The sequence below is a fragment of the Phyllostomus discolor genome, chromosome 8, assembly GCF_004126475.2.
Source record: "Phyllostomus discolor isolate MPI-MPIP mPhyDis1 chromosome 8, mPhyDis1.pri.v3, whole genome shotgun sequence".
Classification (NCBI taxonomy): Eukaryota; Metazoa; Chordata; class Mammalia; order Chiroptera; family Phyllostomidae; genus Phyllostomus; species Phyllostomus discolor.
Genome location: NC_040910.2, coordinates 104,443,016 through 104,456,418, shown reverse-complemented (window position 1 = coordinate 104,456,418; position 13,403 = coordinate 104,443,016). Strand labels below are relative to the sequence as shown.

General features: G+C 36.7%; 1 protein-coding gene across 1 annotated transcript in view; it reads right to left on the bottom strand.

The window, feature by feature from the left end:
- The window catches only part of CDK12 (cyclin dependent kinase 12), a 45,834-nt gene that overhangs the window by 14,332 nt on the left and 18,099 nt on the right, over window positions 1–13,403 (bottom strand). The window contains 3 exon segments of the mRNA XM_028519899.2: window positions 3,499–3,600; window positions 4,218–4,274; window positions 9,502–9,691. Of these exon segments, the coding sequence (XP_028375700.1) occupies window positions 3,499–3,600; window positions 4,218–4,274; window positions 9,502–9,691 (349 nt within the window).

The following is a 13,403-nucleotide window of genomic DNA, read 5'->3' as shown; positions in this document are numbered from 1 at the left end:
AGGTGATGGTTTCACTGGTTTATACAATATGCATATGTTAAATATATAGTTTATTATATACCTCAATTAAAAGGTTAAACAAATTTAGTAATTCTGAAAAAGGCTACACTTTGTATTGTTCTTGTAAGTTTTCTGTACATTTAAAATTACTTCAAAATAAACTTAAAAACAAATGAAAAATATGAATACTTTATACTTTTCTGTATGCATGAAATATTTCACTTTTTTAAAGTGGGAAAAAATGCCCTGGCTGGTGTAACTCAGTGGATTGAGCATGGGCTGTGAACCAAAGGGTCATGGGTTCAATTCTCAGTCAGGGCACATGCCTGGGTTACGGGCCAAGTCCCCAGTGGGGGGCATGTGAGAGGCAACCACACACTGATGTTTCTCTCCCTCTCTTTCTTTCTCCCTCTCTCCCTGCCACCAAATAAATAAATAAATAAATCCTAAAAAAAAAAAAAGAAAAAGAAAAGAAAGAAACCATTAAAAAATAAAGTGGGAAAAGAAAAAAAATGGACAAAGAAGTCTCTTTGCTCTGTGTTTTGATATGAGACGTATTCAAAAATACAAAACCAGTGTTTATATATATATGCTTTTACTTAAAAATTATAGCTTGACTAAATTTCAGAAAGCAAAACAAACCTAGCTCTTAAAGTTATTCATACCTTCTTATTAGTATCTGTTAATGTTAATGACAAATTCTTCTTATTTGTGTCAAATCTTATCCAGAGATAAAAAAGTAAAATAAAATTTAATTGTTTCCAACATTAACTGCCAAACAAAATTCCAAATACAGTGGCTGAGAGAAAACCTAACCAACCAACCAGCCAACCCAGCTGGGTTTTGAGACTCTAAGTACAATGTATTGTACTAGTCTTTCTAGTTTCTCCCCAGAATTTCACATTGAACTGCTCCAGCAATTCTCTGAAATGAGTATCGTACAAAAATATCTTCAGAGAGACTACCTTTCATCACCAAGTAGTAAGCTCAATTCAACGAGTCATTGTGCTTTAAAGAAAGTCTAATTTTCTATAATTTTGATTTACAATTGTGTTTTTGTCTTTTCTTTTTTTAAAATTTCAGTTTCCAGTCCTTTAATGGGGAAGACCATCATTATGCAATCAACACTTTGCTATCACACGAAGGTGGCAGGTTGCAGAGACTGAAATAATAGTACCAATAGAGCTAAGAACTTTCCCTGTGCATCTTAATGGAGCGTTAACTTTAGAGCCTAGTTGTGACAATTTAAATGCTAATACTATTAAAGCAAATAGTCCAGAACATAAACACACCCAGCTTGAGTCAGTAAAATTTAACTAAAGCTTCATTTGAGTTAGATAGGCTACCATAGAAATAATGCTGTCTTTCTCCTTCACCCTTTTGAATTTTGAAATAAAACTCCTACAGTGCCCCCTTTAAAGAATGTTATTAATAGAGGCAAAGAATGGGGAAAAGTGATATGCTCCACTGGCAAATATGTATGTCAGAAGCCTAAAACACTGAGGTTAAAGACCATGTATGTATGCATAAGTCATAGAGCGTAAGAAACAATTAACAAATATTCCCCTTACAAACAAATGGTAAATATTTTCAACACAAAGGAACTAAGACTCCTTGGAGCAAGGGTGTCAAACTCGTTTTCACCAGAGTCCACATGAGCCTTGAGGTTGCCTTCTAAGGGCCCAATGTAATTTTAGGACTGCGTAAATGTAACTACTTCTTAACTAGGGGCAAGGAGTTCAGAGCTGCCAGGTAGAAACAAGGTGCCAGGCCAGATAAAACAAGGTGGAGGGCCAGATTCGGCCCTCAGGCCTTGTGTTTGCCACCTATGCCTTAGGGAAATGGCGGATGCCAGGTGTGGGGCAGGAAATAAAGAGGATGAGCCTGGAACCAGAAAAAATAGAATGTAATAAAAGACTACTATGGATGTATCAAAAGGATTCAAGAATTAACCTGAATAAACTCCCACCAGCCAATGACTGGACAGTTTGCACAGGACTAAGGATGATAACCATAATGGAGTAAAACACATCATATGTTTAGTTCCACAAGTTCATTATGAAACTTTATAAAGAACAAGGCCCCAAAACCCTCTCTGGTCATCTTTAGAGAATGCTAGGAAACCACCTCTTTATCTTGTAACCTGGTAAATAAAAGAATTAAACCTTTTCCATATCACTTGTACCTATGGTTAGCCAAATAAATGTTATTTTTATTCCAGGAAGGAATGTTATAATTAGAATATCACCATCACAAAACAACTACAAATGAATTAATGGATATGGATCATTAATAGCTGATAACATTTCTTTCTTTTAAAAAATTTTTTATTTACTGATTTTAGAGGGGGACATCAATTTGTTGTTCCACTTATTTATGCATTCCTTGGTTGATTCTTATATGTGACCTGATAAGGAGATCGAACCCCGCAACCTTTGGGTATTGGGATGGTATTCCAACCAACTGAGCACACCCAGCCAGGGCTCGCTAATGCTCACTGATAGTATCTCAAAAAGAGACAATTATATATTATGTAAAGTGGTGTGTGTGCATGCATAAATCTGCCCTAGTAGGAACATTTTATCAGACATTGTTCAGAATTGTCTGTATAAGGTGGTAATAAAAAGCAGACTATTATGTAGTGGATTATTTTACTGTTTTTAAATTCTTCACAGATACTGTACCCAGTTATTGCCTGTACTCTGGGCAGAGGCTCCTGGTGTCTCCCATATACAACTCTGATGTACCATTGACAATATAATCTGTCAGAAGTACTCAAAACCATTTGTAAAGTAGATTCAGGGTCAGTGGGTGATTAGGAATCAAACCTGAATTCACCCACAATTTACAGAAAATAAAAGGAACAGAGAACCATGCTGAAAAATACCATCAGGAGGATGTAATCAGCAGAATCCAGACTGTGGGAGACTTCATAGAACAAATGACCCAGTTTCTTCTACGGAAACTGTAATGGGGGTGAGGGGACCCAATACAGATAGAGGGAGAATCTATAATTAAAAGACTTCAGATAATCAATGGAAATCCGTGGATCTTATTTGAATGTATTTGGATCCCAATTCAAACTAAATTAAAAGAAATAAAACGACAATTGGTGAAATGTTAAAAAAGTATTTCTGCCCTGGCTGGTGTGGCTCAATGGATTGAGTGCTGGCCTGTGAACCAAGGGGTTGCAGGTTCGATTCCCAGTCAGGGCACATGCCTGGGCTGCAGGCCAGGTCCCCAGTAGTGGGGTACACGAGAAGCAATCACACATTGATGTTTCTCTCCTTCTCTTTCTCCCTCCCATCCCCTCTCTCTAAAAATAAATAAGTAAAAATTTAAAAAAGTAGTATTCAACATACTTCTCTGAAATCCAAGAGATTAACCCCACCCTTTTGAACTTAAAGAAAAGCTGCAAAAAAGTCAATGTGGAGAGAGAACACGATACAAGTTCAACATGAGAGTTACAAACAAAAGAAAAAGTGAAGGGAGCCTTACCCACAGCTCCAAACATCTATGGCTGGTGTATAACGCTCCTCTCCCAGCAGAAGTTCTGGAGGTCGGTACCACAGAGTGATGACTTTATTTGTATAAGGGCGACTAAAATGTGAAAAAACAAAACAAAACAAAACAAAGACAAAAACCATGACATAAATTTACAATGGCTTCTGATGCAATATACTTGTACAATTAAATGCAAATAGAAATAGCTGTCAATTGAAGATAGGACTTTCAAAACAGCTCCATAGCAACCTAATAGTTCAAAAGTAAATTGGACAAAAGTAGGAAGGGAAGAAATAACTTCCATTCCAATTTGGGTTGATTCCTTTTAGTCTAAGGCTAATCTAAGAATTTTGATAGAGCCCTGGCTGGTGTGGCTCAGTGGATTGAGCACAGGCTGCAAACTAAAAGGCCACCAGTTTGATTCCCAGTCAGGGCAAGTGCCTGGGTTGTGGGGCCAGGTTCCCAGCGGGGGCCACGTGAGTGGCAACCACACATTGATGTTTTTCTCCCTCTTTTCCCTTCTCTCTAAAAATAAATAAATAAAACAAAAAATATAGAATTTCGATAGAATTTACTGTCTACAATCTAGGTAGTAACACATTTATAGAATTAGGGAACTCAGACACTTGTTACAACTTGCAGGATACTAGGATATCCAAGAATAAAAAATATTCTTTCCTATTTCCCACATGTAATTTTGGTGAATGTCTCACCTTTCTTCAGAGTTATAGAGCCGAGCAAGTCCAAAATCTGCTAGTTTGATCTGCCCGCTGTAAAACAAAAACAATTATTTTCATAAGTAACAGCAACAACTTCACATCATACCTAAAAAAGGCAAAGATTGATTTAGGAATTAAAAACATTACACAAAAATTAATTTTAACCTCTGCTCTTTGTTGTACTTTTAATGGTCACTCTCCCAGGTTAAGTATCTTTTGACTACTCCAATTTACAAACCTTAGGGTTGTTTTTTTTTTTAACTACAATATTTTTGGATTTGACTCAATTAAATATATCATTTATTTCTTGGCAAACAACACTGACTAAAACCTGCAATACTAAATACAAATTATTGAGGGGGAAAAATGGACTGTTCTAGATTAAGAAAGACTTAAGAGACCTAACAATTTTATCCAATTCATAATCTTTGACTGATTCTGGTTTGAACAAACTAGGTATACAAGACATTTTTCATGTAACCGAAAAAAATACAGGCTCCAGCAAAAGTAACAATTGCTTGAGTGTGGTTGCTAGGGTAATAGTATAGGTATAGTAATTTATAGTTTTAATTTGAACATTTCATCTAAAATGTCATATGGTGTGCTTGAGTGTGATATTGTTATGTTACAGAGTTACATGCTCATGGTTTTGTAATAAAAGATTTTGTAATAAAAAAGGGGTGTTACTTGTGCCAGACACTGTATAATATACGGACTGAATGTTAGAAGTTAATAGGTAATAGTTAATTTGTCGGAGTATTTAGGGTCAAATGTAATGATGTCTGTAATTTACTTTAAAATAACCCAAGCAGAAAAATAAAAAGCAAATATAGTAAAACATTAATTGTATATGTATTAACTAGTAAATTATTGTCTTGATTTTTTATTGTAATTTGACATTTTTCATAATAAACAGTAAATAACACTGTGGCGATAACAGATTTGTTTCAAACAGGCAACATAACTTTGATCAGAGCAAACAATTTTTATGATGAATGAGACCGTCTACCAAAATAATGCCATCACTTCCTTTACCATAACAATATACAACTATGACCTTAGAGGGGCTCTCAAACTTTAGTATGAAGTAAAAATCACCTGGAAAGCTTGTTAAAGTATCCTGGCCCCATTCCCAGAGATGCTGATTCAGTAGGTCATAGCCCCAAAACCTGAATTTCTAACAAGCCCACCAGTGATGCCAGTGCTGCTGTTCTTAACTATACACTTTGAGAACTACTTCCTTGAAGGGATCATACCTACATTTCACTCTACTAAGTATTCTGTCTTTGATGGTGATGTCAAGTAATATTTTAATAACTGCAACACAAAATGTTGGGAAACTTAAAAAAACCATTTATTATTTCAGATTAATCATATTTATCTAAATTATTTTGTAGACTATCTATTTACATGTACAGCTTGTGTTATCTCTTGGGGAATGAAAAGCCAGCTCACTCCTTTTTTAGAGATTGGGGATATCTCAGGTGTGTGACAGATCAGATAGAAAGATGAGATAGAAATGAAAAAAGAGGCTATGCTGTGAGGTGCTCCTCAAAGTACCAGCAATAGGACAGAATAGTAAAACAAAGTACTACAGGCATACAGTATTTCATTGGTCTTTGATTTATTTGTACTTTCATCAACACAAGACAAGACCCTTCACCAGCAAAAAAAAATTAGGAGTCACTGAAGGCTCAGAAAATAGTTAGCATGTTTTAGCAACAAAATATCTTTTTAAATGTTCATTGATTTTAGAGAGAAGGGGGAGATACAGAGAGAGAAACATCTATCAGGTGCCTCCCATACAAACTTCCTGCAACCCAGGTATGTGCCCTAACCGGGAATCGAACCTGCAATGCTTTGGGTATACAGGATGATGCTACAACCAATTGAGCCACACCGGCCAGGGCCAAAGTATCTTTTAAATTAAGGTATAGCCCTGGCTGCTGTGGCTCACTGAATTGAGTGCCAGCCTATGAACCAAAGGGTTGCCGGTTCGATTCCCAGTCAGGGCACATGCCTGGGTTGCTGGCCAGGTTCCCAGTTGAGGGTGTACTAGAGGCAACCACATATTAATGTTTCTCTCTTTCTCTTTCCCTTCCCCTGTCCCTAAACATAAATAAATAAATTCTTTAAAAATAAAATAAAATAAATTAAGGTATTTACATTTTCTTTAGACATAATGCTATTGTACTCTCAATCGGCTACAACATAGTGTTAAAGGTAACTTTTATATGCACTAGGAAAACAAAAAGTTCATATGACTCGCTTTACTGCAAATTTGCTTTATTGCGGTGGTCTGGTACCGAACTCGCAATACCTCCAAGGCATGCCTGTAACAACAAAATTTTACATTAAATCAACTCTAATCATTCCTAGTTAAGATTAAGGATATCTTACCTACTTGCTCCAAACTTCATTATATTTTAAAGCTCAATTTATAAGCAAATTCTGAGAAAAGCAAAAAAGAAAGAAAACGACTGACTTGAATACAAAAAGCATTCCTCAAATTTCTTGGCATCCTTATTCTGAAGGTCTGAGATGGGGTCTGAGATGATCCAAGACTCAAGGCATACAACAGACTGCTTAAAATGGCAATAGACCTAGGAAAAAGGCTAGACCTAACATCACCAGCACCTAACATGTTTCCTAATCCATCCTCTCTCCCTTCTCACTCTCGGTAATGACCTTCACTGAAAACAGAAGTCACCAGGTGAGAGCTACTTAACATCCTATTACTTACAAACTTCTTCCACCTATAATCTTCTTTCTTTTCCCTCAATTACAGAACAAGTGTGTCAATCTCTTGTTAAAGGATAATTAACACCTATATTTGTGGCTACTACCACCTGCAGCCTTCATCTCAACTCCTCTAGAAACTTGTTCCTTTAAATTATTTTGGATCTTTCCTGAATCTTCAACTTCTCTTGATTTTCTTTTCCATTAGCATTTAAATATTCTCAAACCTCTGCATCCTTAAATAAAAAATTAAAGTGAAAAACTAAAGACACACTTACCACCATCACTTTCCTATTAATTGTGTTACCCACTTATCCCACACTGTCTCCATTGACCTTTTAATCTTCAGATTCTCTTAACTCACTTCTTAAACTTGCCTATTTTGCATTCATGATATTCTTTATTTTCTTCCTATTTCTCTGATCATTCTCTTGGGTTCTATCTTCTTACATCTTTTCTATGCTTGATAACCCCTGAATCTGCATATACTGCTAGTCTGGAACTCCCATGTGAACTATTAGTCCTGTTCTCCTACCCTTTCTCATCAACTGCTCTTTCTTGTCCAGCTGAAGACTCCTTACAATTCTCTCCAGGCCATCTCACCCAAAGTCTCTGTGTAGCCAGAATTAAATGGGTAAGAGCAAAAGTTGAATGGATCATACTAGACCATGAGACTCCTACAACCCACTTAGTTTCCTGAATTTTCTGAATGTGGGAAGATGGGAACAGGGAAGGGCCTGACCCAACCAGAAAGGACACCAAGCAGGACTTCAGTTATTCCCTGGCCTGAGATAGCCCCCACTGAGAAATAAAAGGAGCAGAGGAAAGTATGATAATACTATATAGTCCAGGAAAGCTACAAGCTGATAGCCATCAAGTTCTTGAAGCCTTACTATTATGGGTGTAGATTAACCAAGCCCAGCTTTAATGAAAATTGTGGGTCATAGAGATAGCAACAGAAAGAAATAATCTCTTAACACCATATTTTGTCTCATCAAGATATTTAAGTATGTATTAAACAAATATATACAGTTTATATATTTTTAATTTAAATAATGTATTAATTATACAATTTAAAAACAAAGAATTAAATTAACCAAACATCCTTCAGTGGCTGTCACCTACAAAGTTTAAGCTCCTTAGTGACACATACAAAATCTTTAAATTGTTTCCCTGCAACTGTCCAACTTTACCCTTCCTGCCCTAGCAATACCAATATTTTAGTTTTCTGGATTATGTTGTATTATTTTCACATTTATGTGCTTCTGTCTGTGCAATTTCTTTTGCCTAGAAACTTAGCCCTCTGTTGTCAGTCTTTCTGATAAATCCCTACACAGCATTCCTCTAGATGGCATCCTCCCAGGTGCTCCCAAATTAAAAAAAAAGGGGGGGGGGAGATCTTAATAAATGTGTATTTTTTTAATTTATTTATTTTTAAAGAGGGAAGGGAGGGAGATAGAGAGAGAGAGAGAAAAAAACATCAATGTGCGGTTGCTGGGGGTTATGGCCTGCAACCCAGGAATGTACGCTGGCTGGGAATCGAACCTGGGACACTTTGGTTCCCAGCCCGCGCTCAATCCACTGAGCTACGCCAGCCAGGGCTAATAAATGTGTATTGAATTGAGTTATTTACTTGTTTAGCTCCCTACTAAACTCAGAGCTCTCCAGTGACCAACCATCCCACATGGGATTTTGAGTGCTAAAACTAGGAGAGTCCTGGGCAGCCCTGGATGACTGGTTACCCCACTACACAAAGACAGAAAATACAGAATCATTTCATATTCCTATAATAGATAACGTTCGTTGAATATAATTGAACAATGGGTGAATCAGACAAAGATGACTGTAAACAGCCCCATTTCCTAAAAAAACAAACCCTGGACTGATTTCAATAATGCCAAACTTGCTTTTTATTCCTCAATGGATAGGGCTATCACCAAAGATTACTGTGCATAAAACCTCTAATATTACCAATGTAGTTTAGGTAAACAGCCAGAAAGGAAGAAAGCAAATGATAAAAACTTCTGAAGAATCAGCACTGTTCCTCACCAAATTCATGTCTGCCTACAATGCTAAAACATGGAAGTTTTAAGTACTGGTCAGAAAGGTCAATCACCAACTGTACACCTGTGTTTACTCTGAAATTTGCTAACTGAGAAAGTCTCAAAAAAAAAAAAAAAGAAAGAAAGAAAGCAAGTCTCAAGAACAGCTAAAACAGCAGGCATATGTTTCTCCCCACTAAACAAGGGAGAGTTTCATTAAGAATACTCATCTGAATATTTCTGTAGGATGTGAATGACTCCTTAAAATGTTTGCAATTTACAATCTTACCTCTGTTAATTCCTTACCAACAATGAAGTCTGGAAACTGCTGATCAGGATAACCCTATTATAAGTTGTTCCTACAGTACAAACCTCAGATGTATGTAAATAAAAAAACTGTGTTATTGGGTCTACCTATCATCCCAATTTACTAACTTAAACTAAGAGGTTCAGAAGAGAGAAAAAATGCTTAACCTCATTTGGTTTTACTATGTTACCTGTTGTTCAGCAAAATGTTAGAACACTTAATATCCCGATGCAGGAAATTCTTTTTATGACAGTAATCCAATCCTTCCATTAGCTGTTTCATGAATGACTTGATATGATCCTCAGAAAAGTGCACCAAACCAGATTCTAGCAGTCCCATTAAGTCATGGTCCATATACTCAAATACAAGGTAAAAGGCACCTACATAAAAGAAAACATTAAAAAGAATAGTAAAAGAACATGAAACGACAATGCCCTAAATTTTAATATAATTTGGGAGTTGACCATGAGGCTCTCTGGAACAAATGCGTAATTTTATAAATGAAGAAAACTGAAACTCAGAGTAATTGAATAACTTGCCCTTTCTAATAATAACTAACAGAACTACTAACTGAATTTATCTTCTGACTCCTTATCCAGGGCTCTCTAGATTACTATGTCTTGAGGGGGACAAGTGCTTCAGTCATATTGTATAACTATTTTTTTAATTTAAGTCCATTGGCTAAGTATAGACCTTGGGCCAAATCCAGTCTGTTTGTCAGTTGTAAATAAAGTTTTCTTTGTAACTCACAACCATGCCCATTTGTTATATTGTCTATGACTACTTTTGTAGAAGTCTGTACACCTTAGTTAATAGGAGTCACACAATATGCTAGGGTAGAATATTTATAATATTTGGTATAAATTATTAGTAAAATTCATAATATGTAAGAATTGAAAGAAAAATGAATCTAATTAAATTACCTAAATTTACAAGTAGATAAAAAAAGTGCACTAAAAAAACTTTAAAACATTTGAAATTCACACTGTCGTGCCACTTTCAACAGCGTGCCTGATAGAGAAAAATATCACATAAATTCTAGACCTAGTTAAAAAATGAGATATTCAGTCTAAAAGTCTGTCTCCTAGTAACACAAAGGCAAGAATTCTCAATCTAGGAGGCAGGCTTCAAGGACTTTGAACTCTCTGAAATGTGCAACATTAAAAAAAAATATGCAGTACTAAAAAAAAGATCCGTCTTTGATGAGGACCATGACCCCCCCCCCAAAAGCTAAGAACCACTGCAATAAAGGAGTATCTTAAAGAGACTTGGCTACAACCTTATACAAATGAATAAGAAAAAGTCAAAAATTGCAAAACATAAGTAGACAAAGGACATAAAAGTGACAACCCAAAAAAGAGAAAATAAGTAAAACTGAGAAACACAGGTCAAACTCAGAAGTAATAAAAGAAATGCAATCCAAGTCCTGGCCAGGTAGCTCAGTTGGTTAGAGCATTGTCCCAATATGCCAAGGTTGCAGGTTCCATTCCTGATAAGGGCACATACAAGAATCAACCAATGAATGCATCCATGTTTCTCTCTCTCTACCTCTAAAATCAGTAAAAAGAAAAAGAAAAAGAAAAACAAAAACAAAAAAGAAAGCCAGTCCTAGCTGGTATGGCTCAGTGGATTGAGTGCTGACCTAGGAACCAGAGATCAAAGGGTTTCTGGTTTGATTCCCTGTCAGGGCACATGCCTGGGTTGCCGGCCATGTCCCCAGGAGGGGGCAAGAAAGAGGCAACCACATATAGATGTTTCTCTCCCTCTTTTTCCCTCTCTCTAAAAAAATAAATAAAATCTTTTTAAAAAATCAATCCAAAATATCATACTTCACCTATCAAGATGACCAAAAACAAAATGTGCTCCATTAAAAAAATCAATACATAAAAAATATGTACTCAATGTTAGGGAGAATAACATGGGATAGACACTCACTGGTGGGACATAAATTATTATTCTCTTCCTAAAAAGCAACCCAAACATTAAATATGAAAACCCCTCTGACTAAATATTTTCTCAGAAACTATTAAAAAATAAATCTAGACCTTGGCCGAGAAGCTCACTTGATTACAGCGTCATCTCATTAGCAAAGATTTTGGGTTTGCTCCCTGGCCAGGGCACATACACAAATCAACCAATGAATTATAAATAAGTGGAACAACAAAATTGATGCCTCTCTCTCTCTCTCTCCACCTGTCCCAACATCCTCTCGCTCTCTAAAAGCCATAAATAAAAAGTTTTAAAAGAGAAAGAAATCTAAATGTAAAGATTTATGCACAAAGATGCTCAATGCAGTGCTCTTACATATTTTTTCAAACTGTCAATTGCTCAACAGGGACTGGTAAAGAAAATTTGTATTCATCTATCTTTATGCACAGTTATTAAAACATGTTAATAATATAATAAATTGCTCATGACAAGCTACACAACACTAAGTATACTTTGATCTCAGTAATATTTAAATACTTATAATATAAAGTACTAGAAAAAAAACATGTGCTCTGGTTGAGTAACTTAGTTGGTTAGAGCATGGTCCCAATATGCCAAGCTGTGGGACTGATCCCCAGCCAGAGCATTTATTTTCTTTTTCTTTTCTTTTTTTTTTTTTTTGATGTTACTTACTTTTAGAGAGAGTGGAAGGGAGGGAGAGAGGGAGAGAAACATCAATATGTGGTTGCCTCTCACACACCCGCAACTGGGGACCCAGACCACAACACAGGCATGTGCCCTGACTGGGATTCAAACCAGCAACCCTTTGGTTCACAGGCTAGCACCCAATCCACTGAGCCACACCGGCCAGGGGGATTGACATTTTCTTTTGCTTTTTTTTTTTTAAGATTTTATTTATTTATTTTTAAAGAGGGAAGGGAGGGAGAAAGAGAGAGAGAAACATCAATGTGCGGTTACTGGGGGCCATGGCCTGCAACCCAGGCATGTGCCCTGACTGGGAATTGAACCTGCGATGCTTTGGTTCGCAACCCACACTCAATCCACTGAGCTACGCCAGCCAGGGCTCACATTTTCTTTTTTAAAAGATTTTACTTATTTATTTTTAGAGAGAGGGGAAGGGAGCGAAAGGGAGAGAAACATCAATGCGTGGATGCCTCTGACATGATCCCAACTGGGTACCTGGCCTGTAACCCAGGCATGTGCCCTGACTGGGAACTGAACCAGCGACCCTTTGGTTCACAGCCCGCACTCAATCCACTGAGCTACACCAGCCAGGGCAACATTTTCTTATTCTTTTATATTTTCAATTTTTCCACAATGGGCATGCACTGCATCTATCCATTCATTATCTTATTATTTAAAAAAAACAACAACAACAAAAAAACAACTTCAGGAACTACTATAAAGGACATATGGACAAAACCAAGGGGGAGAGTGGAAGCAAGGGAGGGAGGTGGGCTTGGCTGGGGTGGGGAGGAGTAATGGGGAGAAAATGCAGACAATTGTAATTGAACAACAATAAAATTTTTTTAACTTGTATTTTTTTAAATCTTATTTATTAATTTTTAGAGAGGGGAATGGAGGGAGAAAGAGAGGAAGAGAAACATTAATTTGTGGTTGCCTTCTGTGCACCCCTTACTGGGGACCTGGCCTGCTACCCAGGCATGTGCCCTGACTGGGAATCAAACCGGTGACCCTTTGGCTCACAGGACAGCATTCAATCCACTGAGCCACAGCAGCCAGGGCACAACAAAATATTTTTTTTTAATATTTTATTTATTTATTTTTTAGAGACGGAAGGGAGGGAGATAGAGAGAGAGAGAAACATCAATGTACGGTTGCTGGGGGTTATGGCCTGCAACCCAGGAATGTACCCTGGCTGGGAATCAAACCTGGGACACTTTGGTTTCCAGCCCGCGCTCAATCCACTGAGCTACTCCAGCCAGGGCTAATAAAATATTTTTTTAATAAAAAAAAATAAAAAGCCATAGCTAATAAAAAAAAATTTAAACAGGCATGGCAAATTATTTAAACAGTTCATAATGGCATGGTCAAGTCTCTCTCCAGAAGCAATCAATTAACATTTTCTTGTGCATCCTTACAGAAACTACACAATTAATTACTTTTATAATCAGAAAAAGT